At 40.1% G+C, this 18,020-nt stretch overlaps 1 protein-coding gene across 1 annotated transcript; it reads left to right on the top strand.

Moving 5' to 3' along the window:
* Positions 1-11,603: 11,603 nt before the first annotated feature.
* On the top strand, positions 11,604-13,304 carry LOC118337213 (ovarian cancer G-protein coupled receptor 1; the record flags this gene model as incomplete). The annotated part of the gene is given in 2 exon segments (XM_035674134.1): positions 11,604-11,904; positions 13,155-13,304. Coding segments are annotated over 2 exon segments (249 nt in total), but the record flags the coding sequence as incomplete, so codon positions are not given.
* Positions 13,305-18,020: the final 4,716 nt, after the last annotated feature.

The following is an 18,020-nucleotide window of genomic DNA, read 5'->3' on the forward strand; positions in this document are numbered from 1 at the left end:
GCACAGCATCAGGAGCAATTAGGGGTTCGGTATCTTGCTCAAGGATACTTCGACATGATCAAACCAACAACCTTCCGATTAGTGAACGACCCGGTCTGCCTCTGAGCCACAGCTGCCCCTTGAAACCACAAGACAGCCCGTCTAAAGGCCTCCTGAGATCCTTTAGAATAATCCCTGGCAAACCTTAAAGGCCCCTAAGTCTTTCTACAGGGCTACTGGACTCCATTGGCCCCAGTGGAAGTCCCAGATCTCTCCACAAAATCTCCTTCAGGTTGTCTGGGAACTCCACCAGATGCTTATAGAGGACTAGTGTCTAATGTTTTTCTCATGGGGGTTCCAGGGGGCCTTGAAGGAACCTTGATGATGGATCTTGGCCTTTAAGGGTAGTCCTATTGCCTTGTCTTGAGGGCCCATTAGACCTATCAGGCCATGTGTCCTGCTAGAGAAGTCCTGATATCCTCTCAAGGCCCCCTGGGACCCACTGGACATTGGACCTCCGCGTGGCCATGGTGGATGTTTCTTCGATCCTCAAGGGGGTTCCAGGGTTTCTAGAAGAACACTTGATAAAGGAACTGTTGTTCCAAAATCCCTTTCAAGATACCTGAGACCTCAAACCAGTGGTCCTCCATCAGGCCCACAAGGATGCCTCCTGGGATCCTCTCAACTGCTTCACTATCCTAATTATGTTTAGCTCATTATTACAGTGCCAAATAACCACATACTGTATGGCACCCTTAATGGATCTTTTGGAAGTCCTGCTATGGGCCTGGACAGAATTCTAGGACAAAAGATTAAAAGATTAAAAATGGTTCTCAATATATATATTAGAGATGAATTTCTTTCTCTCTCTTCTCACTCTCTGCCTCTTTCTTTCTCTTTCTATCTGATAACCGTATCTATATGCAATTAGTTCTTAAGCTAAACGCCCCTGAGAATACCTTGGTTAATATTCCGTGAGAGGGTTTAGCAGTAGCAGGTGTTTGGTGTCCAGCAGTGAAACCCTGAATGTAGCCCCGGTAGAGCTGAAGTATTCCTTTGCTTGTCCATCACTCAGGATACTAGACTATTGCGAACTGAAGCTGGCTCGTGTAAAGCTTATATCTTAGTTACAATGAGCTGGATAGGCTTTCATCCTCATTAGGGGAATACTACAGATAAGATTGTCTGGAATGCGACGATACTGAGGCATGTTTACACCCTATCGCATTTACTGCTGCTTTGCACTGTGCATGATCATTGTATTGTTTTTATTCACATACTGTATAAGGGGATAGTGGGAAGCAGATGATGGATATGAATAATATATTAGTCTACTCTCTGTGACCGACACATTATATTGCCTTATTGTTGTGATGTGGCTATAGCTTATCACTTTTGAAAAGCTGAATTACCAAGCTGCTCCTTGGTTCCAGACCCTCACTGTGTGTATTGTTTGTGGTCATTTGATTAATTACAGATTTGTTTGTGACTACATTGCATTTTCCACTGAAATTTAAATAACAAGGGCCTTTCAAGAGGACCTGCATTATTACCTAGTGATACGATCCTATCTCATCACTGTCTTGTAATGCCATGTGTCATTTCAGTACTTTTATTATTTAAGCTTATTTGTGCTGTCATGGTGCATATTGCTATATAAATCTTTTGAATTTCTTTACCTGAAGGTGACAGGATACACACACAATACACACAGCACAGTAATTTGTTTTTGGTTAATTAAAGAGAGCAGAGTGATTGCACTACAGTAGTGTGGTTTTAAACACTCTCTTATCCAAACAAAACTCATGGTTGGCAGTAAATTTGCGGTAACAATATCATTATCATATAAGAAATTACAGGTTTTATATTTCAGTTTATTCAAAATAAAGAGCAGAATAACTGGAGTTACCTTGTCTGATCAGTGAAAACAAAAGAAAGGAAGAAAATACACCACAGTGCTGTTTCTGTGGGCAGGAAATACAGTGCAAAACCCCCCCCAGCAATTAGCAGAAAAACTGGAAACACAAAGCTATACTACAGGGTTTTGCAAAACACCACCTACTGAATACTGGCAGGGACACATCTTATTAAAGCTGACTGTACTCATCATCAGAGGTTGTTGGGATGTTTTCAATCCAATTTCAACTCTGCATTGTCCTGTAATTTTAGACTGTGATTACAACTGTCGGCCGTGAATTCCCAGTAATCCAAAGCAGCATTTGACCAGTAGTCTTTGATACTTTTGAATCCTACCTGTAGCTGTTATTTTGAAACGTTTTTAGCCATACTAACTGCAGGGCTTTAGGGTACAGAGCGGCTATACTCACTGTGCTTCCACTGACTATCCCAGCTGTCTTCCATGTTTGTACTCACTTCTTATATGACTGACTTTCTATGAAAACATTGAAAATTGAAAAGATTAAATTCCATGTAATTTGTGCTATTCATGAAAGTGTTCCATATGAGCAAAACATTTTGGGGGCACTTTTGCCAGCAGAGTGAAAATAGCCTTTGTCTTACTAGTTTCAGTGTGACCACACATGTTTAAATGTGTCTTATATGGTCTAAATGCTGTTTCAAAAGTGTTAATTGTTGCACCTATGTATAAGAAGGAAACATAACACATTGACACTTATGTGACGTGTGTACATCAAACTAGAAATATATGTGTTAGTGTTCAAAAAACACATCAGCAGAAGCCAATAGCGTGGCATCACAAAATGGATAACACAACAACCATTTTTTTTGCTTGCACACTACACTAACACTGACTTTGTACATCCTTGCCTGTATCAAAGCTGCAAACTGAGTAATACATTGATGTTAATCAGAGTGACGGTTTCACCAGCCTCAGAGGTAGTCGTGATGGCAGAGCACTGCTATGTGAACACATTCATCAAACAACGGAGTGAAGGGGCTGCGTGGAGCTAGATGACAATGTAGCACGCACAAAATCATATTTTGTGTCCTCTCTGACGTCCAGTCTCTGTGGGATACAGTGTCAGGAGAAAAACACACCATTTCAGCTGATTTATCTTTACAGTGAGTGTTCATCTGATGATCAGATCTGATAGTTGCACAGTGGTTAACTAATCAACTGTCTAAAACTGACATGGGTTGTGATTATCTTTTAGAAGGGCATTATGGGAAAGCAGATGGTTTTGAGGAACTTAAGACATGTGTGGTTTGACTCTTTAAAGGACCAGTGTGTAGAATTTAGGGACATCTAACGGTGAAGTTGCAGATTGTAACACTTTTTGCCTTTTTTTCACGTATATTTGACAACCTGGGAATGAGAACGGTTGTGAAGTGTGTAGGAGAAACTACAGTGGCTGCAAAACTCAAAAAATCTAAACGCCTCCATGGAAGGCAACCTGTGGCCCTTGTAGATAAAAACGTCTCATTCTAAGGTAAAGAAACACCTATATTCAGCTGATTATACTCTAATGCAAACATACCTATGAATATTATATTCCATTTTTGACAATAGATCCTCCTAAATGTTACACACTGGACCTTTAACTGCATGATTATGAATGGATCATCTCCACATGTGAATGCAGTGGGACAGACCAGTACTCATCTTGTTACATTCGTGTTACAGTCAGTAGGATATGTGTCACCAGGCTTTCAGGATTTGTAGACGATGAATCGTATCTTTGGGAGAGCACATACCGAACCACTGTAAATCAAAAAGAAGACCAGAGACGGAGGCTGATTTACAGCCTACTGCACGAAATGACAATGATTTCCCTAGAGGGGAAAAGGGAGGAAACCATTCAGTAGTGGAGTTATTTTCATAGATGTATCACTTGGAAAATTATTTTATTTCAGTCATGAAGGTTCATGAGGTGATAATAGTAAAAATGAAGGTGTTTAAGCTATATTCAACCCCAGAGTCAAATTTCTAGTTAGAATTACTCATACTTTGATATGATCTTAACAGACGTGTCCATGGCCTTTTTAGATTATAGTAAAGGTAACATTCAGGAGGATCTATTGTCAGAAATGGAATATAATATTTATAGGTATGTTTTTTAATTAGAGGTATAATCACCTGAAAATAAGAATCATTGTGTTTTTGTTACCTTGGAATGAGATGTTTTATATCTACAGATGCCACGGTCACCTTAAATGGAGCCCAGCATGTTGAACCGTCATGTTTCTATAGTAGCCCAGAATGGACAAACTAAACACTGGCTCTAGACAGGGGCTTTTACATGAGTCTCATGGCCACCGTAGTTTGAAAAGCGTGTGGTGTTCAGTTCACGCTACTAAATCCTATACACTGGTCCTTTAAATCTTTCAAATGTTTGATTTGTGTAGAAGGCCAAACTTCTCTGGGATTTTTGACAAAAAAATACAAAATCTTCAGTAAATGGATATTGCATGCAGACTTCAATAATGAACATTCAAGCTCAAATTTACACACTTCTCTAAACCAGTGACTGCAGTAGAGTGATCTTGGACATAATGCCTGTTTGTATGGAAGACTCAAACCTACCACAGTCAGCCATTGGCTGCTTATTTAAGCAAAACACAGCCCTAGTGCCTCTTTTAAAAGCTTAATATGTAGATATCTAATCAGTACAACAATGTTAAGCTCAAGTCTCCCAACGTTGCCCTACAGACTGTTAGTGGTCTTTTTGTCTAAGGCATACTTATACATTATGCACTACAGTAGTTTAAAATGAATGGTATGACAGAATCAGTTAGTAAGTTGTGGTCACTATGATGAGCTCACCACTGTACGACAGCATGGGACCAAAGCCTAAAGACATTTCACATCAGCCTCTGTTGTTATATAACTTCTCATTCCTGGAAGTTAGGCGTAATTGGTGCTGTCTGGTAAACTAAAACAAACACTGAGCTTGTGGTTTGCTTCCAAGTTTACAAGTAAGGAGTAAGCAAATAACAGAAAGTGATGCTGTGATGTGAGTGACACACAAACATCCTGTGATTGGAAAGAAACGTGTTTGTATGTCTATCACTATGAGATCACAATATGTTTAATAGATTATGTTACATCGATATTCTAATAGATTATTATATAATTGCGCTGAGGATCATGGGTGGTGGTGGTGGCGATGGTGAAGGTGGAGGCGATGAAAGTGCTAATAGTTGGTGATGATGATAAACCCAGTGATGTCACAGGGTTAGATGAATGACTGTGGTACCAGTGTGTCCCCTGTAGCGGTGACAGGACCTTTATTGGGGCCTGATATACAACTTACTGCGTTGCCATGGTTACCACTGTCAGGCTCACCGATCACAGAGCAGCAGTCCAGCTGCCTTAGGGGGTATACATAAAGGTTCGATCACAGGGTAAATCCTGGTGTCTAGGGGATTAATTAAGTTTAAAGTTTTCAAAGTTCAGTTTGACCAGTTTATTTACTGGGAGAACTGGAGCTCTGCACTGGCACTAGGACTACAACACAGTTCACCCCAAAATCTAAAATATTTTACCTCTTATCTGTAGTGCTATTTATCGATCTAGATGGTTTTAGTGTGAGTTGCTGATTTTTGGAGACATTGGCCGTAGAGACGTCTGCATTTTCTCCAATATAATGGACCCAGATTGCAGTCAGCAGTTTCATGTAGGAACTATTTTCTTTCTACCAGACTACACCCTCCAATTGTTGCTGAACGTTAAATATCTCACTGGTGCTAGTTGAACCAGTGAACAATATAGTTCAGCTCACAAGGATGCCATTAAGGTTTACATCCTGCGCTGTCACAAGCACGAGCCTCTCGTCCATGAGTAGATGCACACTTCCTTCTGCACGGTGATACGTAGAAAGAAAATAGTTCCAAATCAGTTTATCATCTGGGTATTTTTGGCATACCGCAGATTTTGCTTGCTGCATTTTGGCCAAATTAGTACATACTGCTAAATATAGGAGGTAGTTATGAATATAGCCAGAGTTTCCAGCCACCTCTCTGAATTAATGTTAGAGAGCAAGAAAAAAATCTGTCATCTGTCAAGTGAGGTCGACTCTGGGTCATATATGGCTGCCAGATCAGACTATGTGTTTGTGGGTGCAGACTTGGGCTGATTTGGACTGAGAATAAGCTCCAGTCAGCAGTTGGTACTCAGGCTAACAGTGAGATGACACCTAGAGCTGGCCCAGTTCTGGCTCTTCGCTTATTGTGAGTCTGGCCAGCCATGCAGGCGAGCTGGATTTAGGCTGCTCTAACTGGGTGGAACCTCTTTCTTTCTGTATCTGTGCATGTTAATGGGAGAAGAAAGCGTGTCTCTGGAGATCTCGGATAAAGTTTTGAATATTATTCTCTGTCTCTCAGATTATATGTAGACTCCACAGTAAAGCTGAGAAATCTTTCAACTGTAAAATTATACATCACAACATGTAAAAGTACTTGCACACTGAACAGGAGTCTCTGGCCTATCACACTCCCCCGCGCTCTGTTATCAATGGATCACTGATCACCGAGTGTCTGCTTTAGCTGTGCTTTATCCAACACATCTCCTCTTTGTGTGTTGTCTCATTCTTCCATCTCTGTAGGGATCACATCAGTAACAGGACCCTCTGTCGTCAGGACGTGTTTGTCTCTCCTCAACGTAATTCCTGCTTATTTCTGGGTGAGGAGTGAGGTTTGGGGCTGAGGTTGCAAGTGGGCTTATACAAGATAGGCTAAGAGTTATTAAAGATAGAGGGGCAAACAAGAGTGATAGGATCAGCTTCCGTTTTGGGGAGTGAAATCCAGCATGATGAATGAAAATGGATCAAATGTATGGAATTGACTTTATTGTTAGACATTTACAGTCTTACACAGTACAACGTACAGTTTGTCCTCTGCATTAAACCCGTCTTAAGAATCAAATGTATATGGTGTGGCTTAGAGGTAAACCGGGTTGTCCTATAATAGGAAATATGGCGGTCCGATCCCCGGATCCTCTAGTCTGCATGTCCTTCGGGAAGATACCCCAAATTGCTCGAGAAGGATGTGCCATCGGTGTCTGCTCTGATGAGCAGCTGGCAGCTTGCGTGGCAGTCTCTGCCATCAGTGTGTGGATGTGTGAATGTTGACAGTAGTGTGAAGTGCTTTGAATGGTCAGAAGAGTTGAAAGTGCTATATAAATGCAGTCCTTTTACCATTGTGCATGTAGTTTTGATTGTTTAGATCTTTAGGACTGCAGTCAATGCAGATACAGAGAGTTTGTTTCAGAAGAGAAAAAAAGTAATCCTGACCATGACTTTAAAAGATTTTTAACAGATTAACAAATTGTGACTACAGAAAAACAGGATGCATTAAAGCCCTGACGTAATGGCATATTTATGTGATAACATGATAGGGTTGTTTTCCATTTTACCTTAAAACTGTTTGTACAAGAATAACCCGCCCACTACTGTATACGTAACACACACACACACACACACACACACCACTTAACCTCCGTCCAATTATCTCAAATAAACTCATGTGATTAAATTACTTTATTAAATCCAGATCTCACAGCTGTAGTGAGCAAAGTCTCTGTTACGGTCTGCATGGATGTTGCTGGGGGTCAGAACAAAAGGCCATTAACTCTTGCATGAACAGTAGAAATGTTTTATTACTCTGGATAACAAGTGAGCACCTCAGTTATTATTATGAATGGAATCTATAATACTGAATCCTCCAAAAGCTTGAGGTAAATGACAGGTAAATGACAGTATACTCTGTGTTTCAGTAAAGCGTGGTGAATTGATCCCTCAGAGGGAGAAAACCCAGAATGTTGCTTTAAATAAAACTTGTTTCTTGGTCAGCGACTAACAAAACATAAAGGTTATTATCTTCTGCATACAATATATTATGCCTTGTTGATCAGTTATTGCGTTGTGTATATGAAGTAAACATAGGTTTTGTTGGCTTTAACTAAAACTCAGATAGATGTAACTTGGCACTTAATAATACTGAAGAACCAATAAATCAAACAAACATGGACGCACGCCTCAAGTCAGCCAAAGTCCCTCGTTCAAGTTTATCAAACTAAAATGTTATGGATATAGAGCTGTGTTGTCATTGTAGTAACCAACAATCATACAGCCATCATGAGTTGTACAGAGTTGTAAACATGCAAATGTTTCCCAACTCTACTATCCATCCCATAAAATGTGAATGTAGTATTAGAGTTAACAGCGATTTTGAGTCTGGAAAGAGATGTTTAATTTTTTGAAATGTCAGTTTCAATGCTGTGAGCACCTCATCTACCTCCATTATAGTTGGGTGGAAAAAATCTCCAAAAAGTCCTCCAGATTAAACAATACTTAATTTGTCCATACTTTCTAGAACAAAGTGTTTTATTTTTCTGTGCCTTCTACAGACATTGTACCAAAAACCGACTATTCTAATAATAATAGTAATATAATATAGCTAGAAGACATTGTACTGCTGTTCCCTGGCATCAGCTAGTTATTATACTGACAAGTGTCAGTATAATAACTAGCTTGTTGATTATTAAAGGAAATGAATTGTGGTTGATGCCTCTTGACAAGTTATTCAGATAAGGATCATGTTGAGAAATGAAAATGATGGCCTGATAGGCAAGTGTGGTGTTAAAAAGCATTACAAATACATCAACATGAGTTATTAAGTTATTAAGATTAAGATGTTTAATGTTTAATGAGATTCTATCCAGGTTTATTGGTTACGCTTCATTTGCGTTCTACTTATATTCCAAGAGCTTAAAATAAGTACTCACTGTTGTGATGACAGCTTGTTTACTGCAGCACGACAACGTCATGCTTTATCAGCAAGCCTCATCTGTGGCTTCGAGCTGTAGTAGGATGTTAGCCGCTCATGCAACAGTCAGCTGGGCTTTCTCTTAAATGTATTAATCATTTCCAGAATTTCTAAAAAGTTGTTAAAGTCACTCGGGTCAGCATGGACCGGGACACAGGTACTGCTGTTATCGCTCAAGCCCTCAGAGACTGCTGAGAGGGCCTCAACATGGCTGGGGATCAGGAGGGGTGATCTGTAGGCCAATGATGCTGGGACACAAGTCAGTGTGTCTGAACAACCCGCTGCATCCCTACCTTTTTAGAACATTACGACACTGATGCATACTCTTTTTAGATCTTTTTAGATACCTGTATGCAGTATATTTTTCTGTTCCGTAGACTGCTGTGGCTCCACTGTAGACTTATTCTAATGTGACACTGTGACATCAATGCATGCATGTGCATGAAGGGAACTATCTATATGTAAATACATATGGTATGTCTCTATGTGTATAAATTCTAATTTATTCCAGTCACCTGGTTGAATAAAGGGTTAAAAGTCAGCTTGACTCCTAAGGAATGTGCAGTATATCCAGCTGTTCCTTAATCTGACCAGTTTATTTAGGAAGACCAGAGAGAGAAAGAAGGACAGACTGAGTGAGAGAGAGGGATGATGCTTGTGGTTGAAGTGTGTTGTGTTAAAGTGGCTCTAAATGGTTTTATACTATGTTATTATGGAGCCATTCTAAAGATGCTGGCATGCCAAAGCAAAGAAATACAGTGTGGAGGTCATACTCAGAGCCTACACTGTCCATTGACTCTGTGTTAGACTGGAGCAACGCTGCATTCAGATGCTATTCATAAATGCAGCTCGTTTTCACTGACAGCATCAATGGACATAACTCAGAACAAATACTTTTACATTAATGCAGTTTTGCATTAGATGATTGTGCAGGTCATATTCAATATGACTGAATTATGTAGTTTACATGCTTTCATGCATACACATGCAACACACTTTTTGTCTGCTTGCTGCTACTGTATGCAGGTTTATGCTTGTAGGCACACATGTGGCAGCCAGTAATATAATAACTATAGTTAATGTAACAACTGCTAAAAACTTAACAATTGTTCAGTTCTTTTTTCTTTTTTTTTTTTTAAGATATTCTGAGGCTTTTTATGCCTTTATTTGACAGGACAGGTGAAGATAGACAGCAACAAAGGGCCACAGATTATTATTGACTTATTGGCTTTTATGACATTAAGAAAGGAAGAATTATCAATGGCAGTTATTACATTAACAGTAGTTATTACATTGTTACACAATCAGTGCAGCCGAAGAGTGAAGGCCAAAGAGGTAATTATACAATATCTCAGTTTAAATCGTATGCTCATATCCAACAGTCAACAGTGGAGGAATCTGACTTCCAAAAAATAAAGTTGAGAAGAATGAAAACTCACAAAAAGTAACTTTTGATGTGTATACAAAACAGCAGCAGAAGTGCAGGTGTAAATCATATGGTGGTTGTAATTTAACATGCAGTTAGATGGTGGGTTTGAGGTTAGTGTTTTCCCTGTTCTGTCTGAGGAGGTTGTTTCGTTGCACCACTCTTCAGAGGAGAGAAATGCCAAACAGTTATACAAGACAGATGCAGCATGTATTGCACTTATAATGATTTATTGATGTACTACCAAATATCTACTAACCTGAACACCTGATGTGATGTAAAAATCAACAAAAATGCATGAAAAACATCTTTGTCAGGCAGCATGAAACTTCACTGTTGACCTTTTATTTTCTAGATGATAGTTGGACATGGAACATTGCACCCTCTCATATGGTCTTCATTAATGGATGGAGTTTTTCTACTGACTTGGCAGATACATATCAATGAGCATGACTCCAGACCAGACTCCATCTGCTGATGCAGACCATGTGATACGGTGGAAAGCTCCAGGCAAAAGCTAGTAGGTTGACCTTGAGTTGGGATTGTTTTGTCAAATGTTGTTTTCACTTTACAGATGGATGCAATGCTCTTTGCATTATATTACTCTTAGATTCAGATACCAAATCATGGCTGTTTGATGTCCTGGATGGTACAAGGTCCTTATTGACATCAGAACAGCAGAAACTCAACACTTCATCTTTAGACTGCACTGTGGGCCCATCTGTTTCTCTCTGCTGTTTCTATATGTATCACCTCCGCAAGCAGTTCAGCATATTTGATGAAGCTGATATAGTTTGCAGTTTTTGAGTTGAATCCACATGGTTGAATGCACTTATTAAAATGTGCTTTAGATAAAAGCGTCAGCTAAATAAATGTAATGTAAATGTAATATTGTCTGGTAGCCTGTAAAAGTCAATTCTGAAGGATGTAGTTTTTTAAAAATGTTTCATAAAGTTTCATAGTGTGACCTTGAAAAGCAAAAGCCATTTTACATTGTACCTCTGATTAAGGGCTATTGATATCCTAATATTGTATAGACCTTAACACAGTGTCACAGTGTTTTGAAAAAATATGTGTTGTCTGTGTGTCCATTCAGGCATGAATTGCACATTACTGCTCTTGAACATGCTAACAGCAGTACATGCATATAAATACACTGTGTAATTTTCACTGGCCGTGCTAGATACATTAGAAATAGATTAGGGAAAGGATGCAGTAGTGGTTTAACCAGCCAATGTTTTTTACTTGTGATTCTCTCTGCCTTAACGACACAGAACAGTAAGTAGTTTCAGTGAAGCTTAGCTAATATATATATATATATAAGTATTTATATATATATATATGTGTGTGTGTGTCATGGTAACACTGGCTCTGAAAGGAATAATACTGCTTCATACTGCTTCAATGTTTAGAATGTCTAATAAAGTCAATACTTCTGTGTTCCGCAGTGGCCAAGTTAAACTGGACTACCCAATCACAGAAGACAAATGAACCAGATGAGAGTCTGAGCCATTGCTGAGTGCTGCTACCAACATGAAGAACTGTCTGTGACTGTGTCGTTACATTATAGTCACGTGTATGTGTGAACATGACTGAACATTTCTGTGAGTGTGTGCATGTTAAAGGTGAAATAGCCTGAGTGTGAGTGGGGTGTGATGGTGTTCACCATGTCTGAGGATGAAATCATTAACTGCACCATCAGCCATGAAATCCACCAGTACCTCTTCTCCTGTGTGTACATCCTCGTACTGTTGGTAAGTGTGTGTACATCTTGAATACCTGAACAGAACTGTTGAGGTGTGTGAATACTTTATAAAATGCATAGCTAATGGAAGATTTGTTCCCACATTGAGGTCATTGTGTAACAGGAAACTGTCACATCTCAAGCTCTAGAAAGCTAGTTCCTCCTTTAAAACACAACATTGCAACACTGACGCACGAAGAACAAGCTGCAAATTGCATAGCTCTCTCATGTTGCATCAATGAGGTCATGTTTAGAACAAGAAGTAAGAGATCCGTGTGGACACGTGTTGACTTGGAGCTCATGAGGTGTGACATGAGGCAGCACAATGGCAGTTGCACAGAAGGTCCTGGGGTTAGACCTGTCGACCTTCCATTTCCACCTACAGTTAAAAGACATGATGGTTAAATGAACTGGAGACTTAATTTCCCATAGCATGTGTCTATTTGTGTCAGCACTGTAATGGCTAGGTAACATGTCAAAGCCAGGGGCACCACGTAATGAAATTTATTACATGAAATAATATACACAAAATAATTGTATTTAATATATTGTATTCCAGTTTTGTAAACAATATGACATCACTATAAATATTACAAAATATTACATAATGCCATTCTGTTACACTGTTTGTTTCCGGTGCCATCCAGAAGGGGTTGTCCATCTGCCATATACCGTCCATGCTAATGCCACTTCTGCTAGCCCTGTATACTTAGGAATTATATCCATATTGGATAACTTTGTCACTCATTATTTATGTCCAAGGTCAGCACTCAGTGACAGGGCGAGTAGTGTGCCCTTTATGTAGTGAGGTGTGGAGGTCGGGGTGGCGGATGGGTGTGAAGTGAGTCTTACTTTCATATAGAAGACAAGAGCTTGTGTTCTGTCAGAGACCTGTAGCTAATGTTTATCATAACCATAGTCTTTCCTAACCTTAATCAAGTGTTTTGTTGCCCAACCTACCATAGTTTATTTGCCATAACCATCTTCTCCTAACTTCAACCATACTATATTTAACTGTGTTTTATTACCCTAACCATAAAAAGTCACCATGTGCAGATGTTGTAGAAAGTGTAAATTTAAACAATTTAGTCATTAAACATAATCTGGGGTTTTACAGAGCTGACTGGTAATAGGGCTGTCTGAGCAAGTGTTCTAACCATGTGCTTCAATAATCAAGTAATGAAGAGGAGGCTCAGTGTGGGGAAAAAACTGGTGTCAGAGAATCCAAATAATCACAATAAATGATCTTCTTGATTCTAGATTGGCATTCCCTCCAACTTGTACTCTTTGTACCACGCTGCTCTGCAGCTGAAGCAGAAGAATGAGCTGGGAGTTTATTTAATGAACCTCACTGTGTCTGATCTGTTGTACCTGGCATCATTACCACTGTGGCTACAGTACATCTTTCAGGTAAACTAAAACTAGTCATTGATTTTGAATCTTAAGGAAGCCGAGAACGGCCATGGATTTTTTTTTTTATCTCATGATAACGACTTATTAATTCGTTATCTCCAGATAACAAAGTTATCTTTGGTCACTTACCGGTCGGCTACAGCCTCAGCCAGTGGCTATGGAAGCCGTTCGTGGCAGCGCATTTGTCGGGCTCCGGGCTGTCCCCCATTCGGTTTGCTTGCTGGTCTCGGTTTATCTTCTTTTTTTTTCAAGATCCGTCATCCGGTCATTTTACTTATTTAAATTGTAGTGTTGTTATCCTTTGGTTGTTGCTGAATATGGCTGTCCCTTTCTTCTGTTTTTCTTCCTTCTTTCTCTCTCTTCTCCCCCCAACTTGGGGTTTCAAAGGCGTATGGACCCCACCTAGAAGGCGAAGGTTCTTTTTCCTAGGTTTTCTGGCCCTGTAAAAAAAAGGCGTTTCCTTGCCCCGGTCGCCAGTTTTTTCTCCGTGGTGTACATTGGGGCTTGATTTAAAAAGGGGGGGTTGGGGTTCTGAACTGGCTTCTATTTTGAAAGTGTTCTGGAAGTATTCTGTTTATGAATTGGCGGTATTACCAGATAAAGTGAATTGGGGAAATGGATTATTGGGATCATCCTCAAGCCCACTGGGCCCGAGTTTTTGGGGAACAGTTTTGTCCATTGGTGGCCCACTTCTTGCCGCTGAACCAGGGGACTCACTGATGGAATTTTTTGACCTTGTCCAATTCAAAGGTACGCCTCCAAAACGGTTTAACGGGGGCAAACTTATATCTATTTTTTTAACCTCTAAATGTACATAATTTTAATAAATTTTTGGAGCATCATGATGTTATTGGGGGAAGGCGTGTTAAACAAGGACCTGGAGGGACCCTTAAAACTCATCAGGTACTTTTTACTTGGCTCAAAAAATAAGTGTCCCAAACGGCTTCCAATTTCTCCATTAATAGTGAAATCGCTGTTGGCTACTGGGCAGGCAATGGGGGAAAGCATCCCCTGCAGGAATTACCCAAAAGAAAGGAGATTATTTATTGAATTCATGTTTGGGTTTCCCTTTTCGGAACCGAAAGGGGTCTGTTCCCTTATATAAACCTTGTTTTCAATGGTCTGGGGACGTTGTTAGTTTGGAAACACACATAAACAATAATCTGGGGACTAGCAATTTTGGTCATGACGGTATTCCCAACTGGATACCTTTGTTAGGAAAAAGAACTGTTACCTTGCCAAAATTTAAAGGTTTGCAGTTCTCCTCCCAGGGCAGGGGGTTTGCGGACCCCAACAGGAAAGATTGTGGGTTAGGGGGGGAAGGCAGACAAGAAGTGGAGGGATGGGTGTTTTGCTGGGCAACTTGCCTAATCCTATTCTTTTGGTTCCGGGTGTGGTCCCCAGGCGGCTCCGGACCCCCACCAAGAACCGGAAGGGGACGCAAGGTAGCTGATTTCTGGGACAGGAAAAACCATTGTATTTGGGATTAGATAATAATCGGACTATTATATTTATTATAATCCTTTCTTTGTCTTCCTTTCTCTGGAAAACCTCTATATTCACTTTTGAACTACCACCAACAATTTAACCGTCTGGAAGACCATTAATGGGAGGGGTTTGTATGGTTTCAAGGTAGATAAGCCCAAAGGGCCAAAATAAATATTTTGGGGTTAATTTCATTCCACAATTTTTATTTAGGGGCATCAAGGGGAATTTGTGGCAAGAATTTTTGTGTAAATTCTGTTGTTCCTCTTAAGGTTTTTCAATTTCCCAGGATCACTATGTTTGAAGGGGGAGTATGTTGTGGCAGGATAAGGCACGTTGTAGGCCTAAACTTTTTGGCCAAAACAGAGTTGGCCAAAAATGTCGGCTTACACTTTTTGGATTTCAAGCCCATAAACATTCTTTGGGGACCACCTGGGCACCTGTGTAGAATGTTATGGGAGGCCCATACCCAAACTGCCTCTGGGCACTTTTATCAGGAACCCCAGCATTACTTGTTCAGCAGTTTGAGCTTCCAGTGGTTGGTTCTTGGTTGGGATCGAACAAACACGGGGGGCCAGTCTCACTCTCCACCGTTGCATCAATGGCCTGGGGGGCCCCCATGGACCTGGGTCTTCAGGTTTTCCTTTCTTGTGGGCCACTATGGTTTAAAAAACTTGGAAAACCACTGCGACCAGGACACCCCAAGAAGCTGCAAGTTTTTTTAATTTTATTTGGGAACCTTTTCAAAAGTTCGGGGCTTTCCAAAATCCTCCAACAACCTAGCCATTTTTTTCCTGGGTTCTTAACACCATCAACTTTTTCTGATGACCAAAAAATGTTCCATGTTGAGGGCCTAATTTATCCCACCATGACAGGAGCCATTGTAACAGAATTCAGTTTTGTTATTTCATTTCACCTGGGTTCAGGTTGGGTATATGTTATGGTGGGTTTAATTGTACAACGATTTCCCCAAAGTTCCAGGGAAGGTCTGGAACTTTTCCCATTAGCGGGATTGGACTTGAAGAGAAGGAGAGGTGACAACCCAAATGGGCTGGGGAAAAAAAAAAAACATGTTTTTTTTTCTGTGGAATAGCACTTTGGTTAACTTTGGGCCATGGAGCACGAAAAAAATTTAACAGTTTGTAAAAGTAGAAAGATCCACAGGATTATTTGGTTTCACAAAATATTCATACAATGTGATCCCAGTATAGATTAAGTAAAACCAATTTCCCAGATAGAATGGGCCAGCGGGGGGACATGGAAGCTAGGTGACAGCGGGTAGTAAAGTTGGATGGGGGGATACTTCCCCAACGGCTTCATTGGGGTAAGTTGGCTCGAAGCAAAAACTGATTGGTTTTTGCGGGTCTTTTTGGGCTCAGGTTTCTTTTTAATGGCGGAAGAAAAAACCCCACGGCCCACAGGGGCATCTTCTTTAAGCCAGGTTGATGGCGTTAACCGAATTTCCCACGCTGCGCTTTTCATTTAGAGCGGAGGAGGAAAGTTAAACCTAGGGACCAAACGAGGAAAAAGGGGGATAGGTCAATTGCATTAATCGATTCTTATATAGTTTCTATTGATTTGAAATTAATAAGATTGGGAACAGGGTTGTGGAAAGGTTGAGTAGGCTTAATGGTAAACCAGTGGGTGGGGAAAAAATTTACCTTTAGCATTTCTTTGTCATGCGATTTGAATTACCTAAAAGGAATGACCCAACATCCAGGGTAGCGGTTTTCCAGGACTGGTTACAGGGGGCACAGGGAAAAAACCAATTGGGGTGCTGTATGATGTTCTCCATAAGAGGCCGGGGAGCCCAAACAGTGGGACAAGGCCACTTCCCTGTTGACGGCCAGTTTCGTCTTCCTGAGGGAGCAAACACCACACAAAAAAGTTTTCAGATTTCTAGGGGGTTAAACGTGGCCAATTTGGACAAAAAGGGCAGAGGAACGGGGACTATAATTAAATTTAGGGTTACCTTGAACTTACAGGGGACCCAACACTTTATAATGAAAAAAAAAAACAAATTTTTTTACCAATGAGGGGCTTTGGGGAAGACTGCTGTTAAAATCTCAAAAACTATTTATTTCAAGATATTTTCCACTGGGTTTTAGGGAGGCGTCTAAGTGGCCAAACTTTATGACAACCCATTTATAAAAGTTGCATTAGGCCGATGCAGGCCAAAACCACTGTGGCAACTGACCAGGGAGGGATTAACCCAATGTTATCTGGGTTACATGGCTTCCTTCAGGGTGGGGTTGTATATTAAGGGAATGCCATTAAAATTTTGGTTTTCAAAAGTATGTGTTTAGAGCAGGAAAATGGGGTCAGTTGTGAGGATTTGAGGATTGACCAAAAGGGGCCAATTGTGGATGAGTGGATGGGGACTGGGGTTTTTCCAAAACCAAACTTTTTTCTGCTTTCTAAAGGGGGGCATTGCCAAGGAAAAGTTTGAGAAACCATGGCCATTAATGGCCAATTGTAATATGTAAGCACCTTAAATTACTTTTTGCATTTTATTAAATCTAACCAACTTATTAGAGTTTTGTAAAAAAACATTGTGACATTTTTTCACAATTTTTTGATATAATGTTATGAATAGCTTATGATATTACGGCAAAAGTAAAAAACTGTTTATGTGCCAATATTTTTTTTCAATATGGCAGGTTAATATCCCCCCATCATCCTTTTATTTATTTGATTCACCCATAGATATGTTTATGTTGGCCTATCAGTTTGTGCAATGAAGGGAATTAGGGAATGAAGGGGATTTTTATAACGGGAAGCGGAGGACGGGCCCATGGGATATTTTTTTAACCCACTGTTATAATTCGTGCTATACACCCACATACTTATTCTGTTATTCTCGAAAAATAAAACCCCACAACGTTTCTCCGTGATACATATAATTAATAAGTGTTTTGGTTTTTTGATTTCCAACTACCAAGAAGCTGCAAAAATGGGGTTCGTCAGTTAAAAACAAATAAAGTTAAATTTAAACCGTTTTTAGCCTACAGGGCTACAGCCAGTGGTTTCGGGGAACAGCCGTTCGTTGGGCAAGGCTTTGTACCCAAAAGTTTGTCAATCTCGGACCATAAACCAAGTTGGTTTTTCTCAGAAGTGATAACGGAATGGGAATTACTTCGTTATCTCGACTAAAACAAAAAGATTCGTTTTCCTCGTGATACAAATTTATTAATTAAAGTGTTCGTTCTTACTTTAAAATTTTAATTT

This window comes from Morone saxatilis, unplaced genomic scaffold, assembly GCF_004916995.1.
Source record: "Morone saxatilis isolate NCDOM2014 unplaced genomic scaffold, NCSU_SB_2.0 Contig3, whole genome shotgun sequence".
NCBI lineage: Eukaryota > Metazoa > Chordata > Actinopteri > Moronidae > Morone > Morone saxatilis.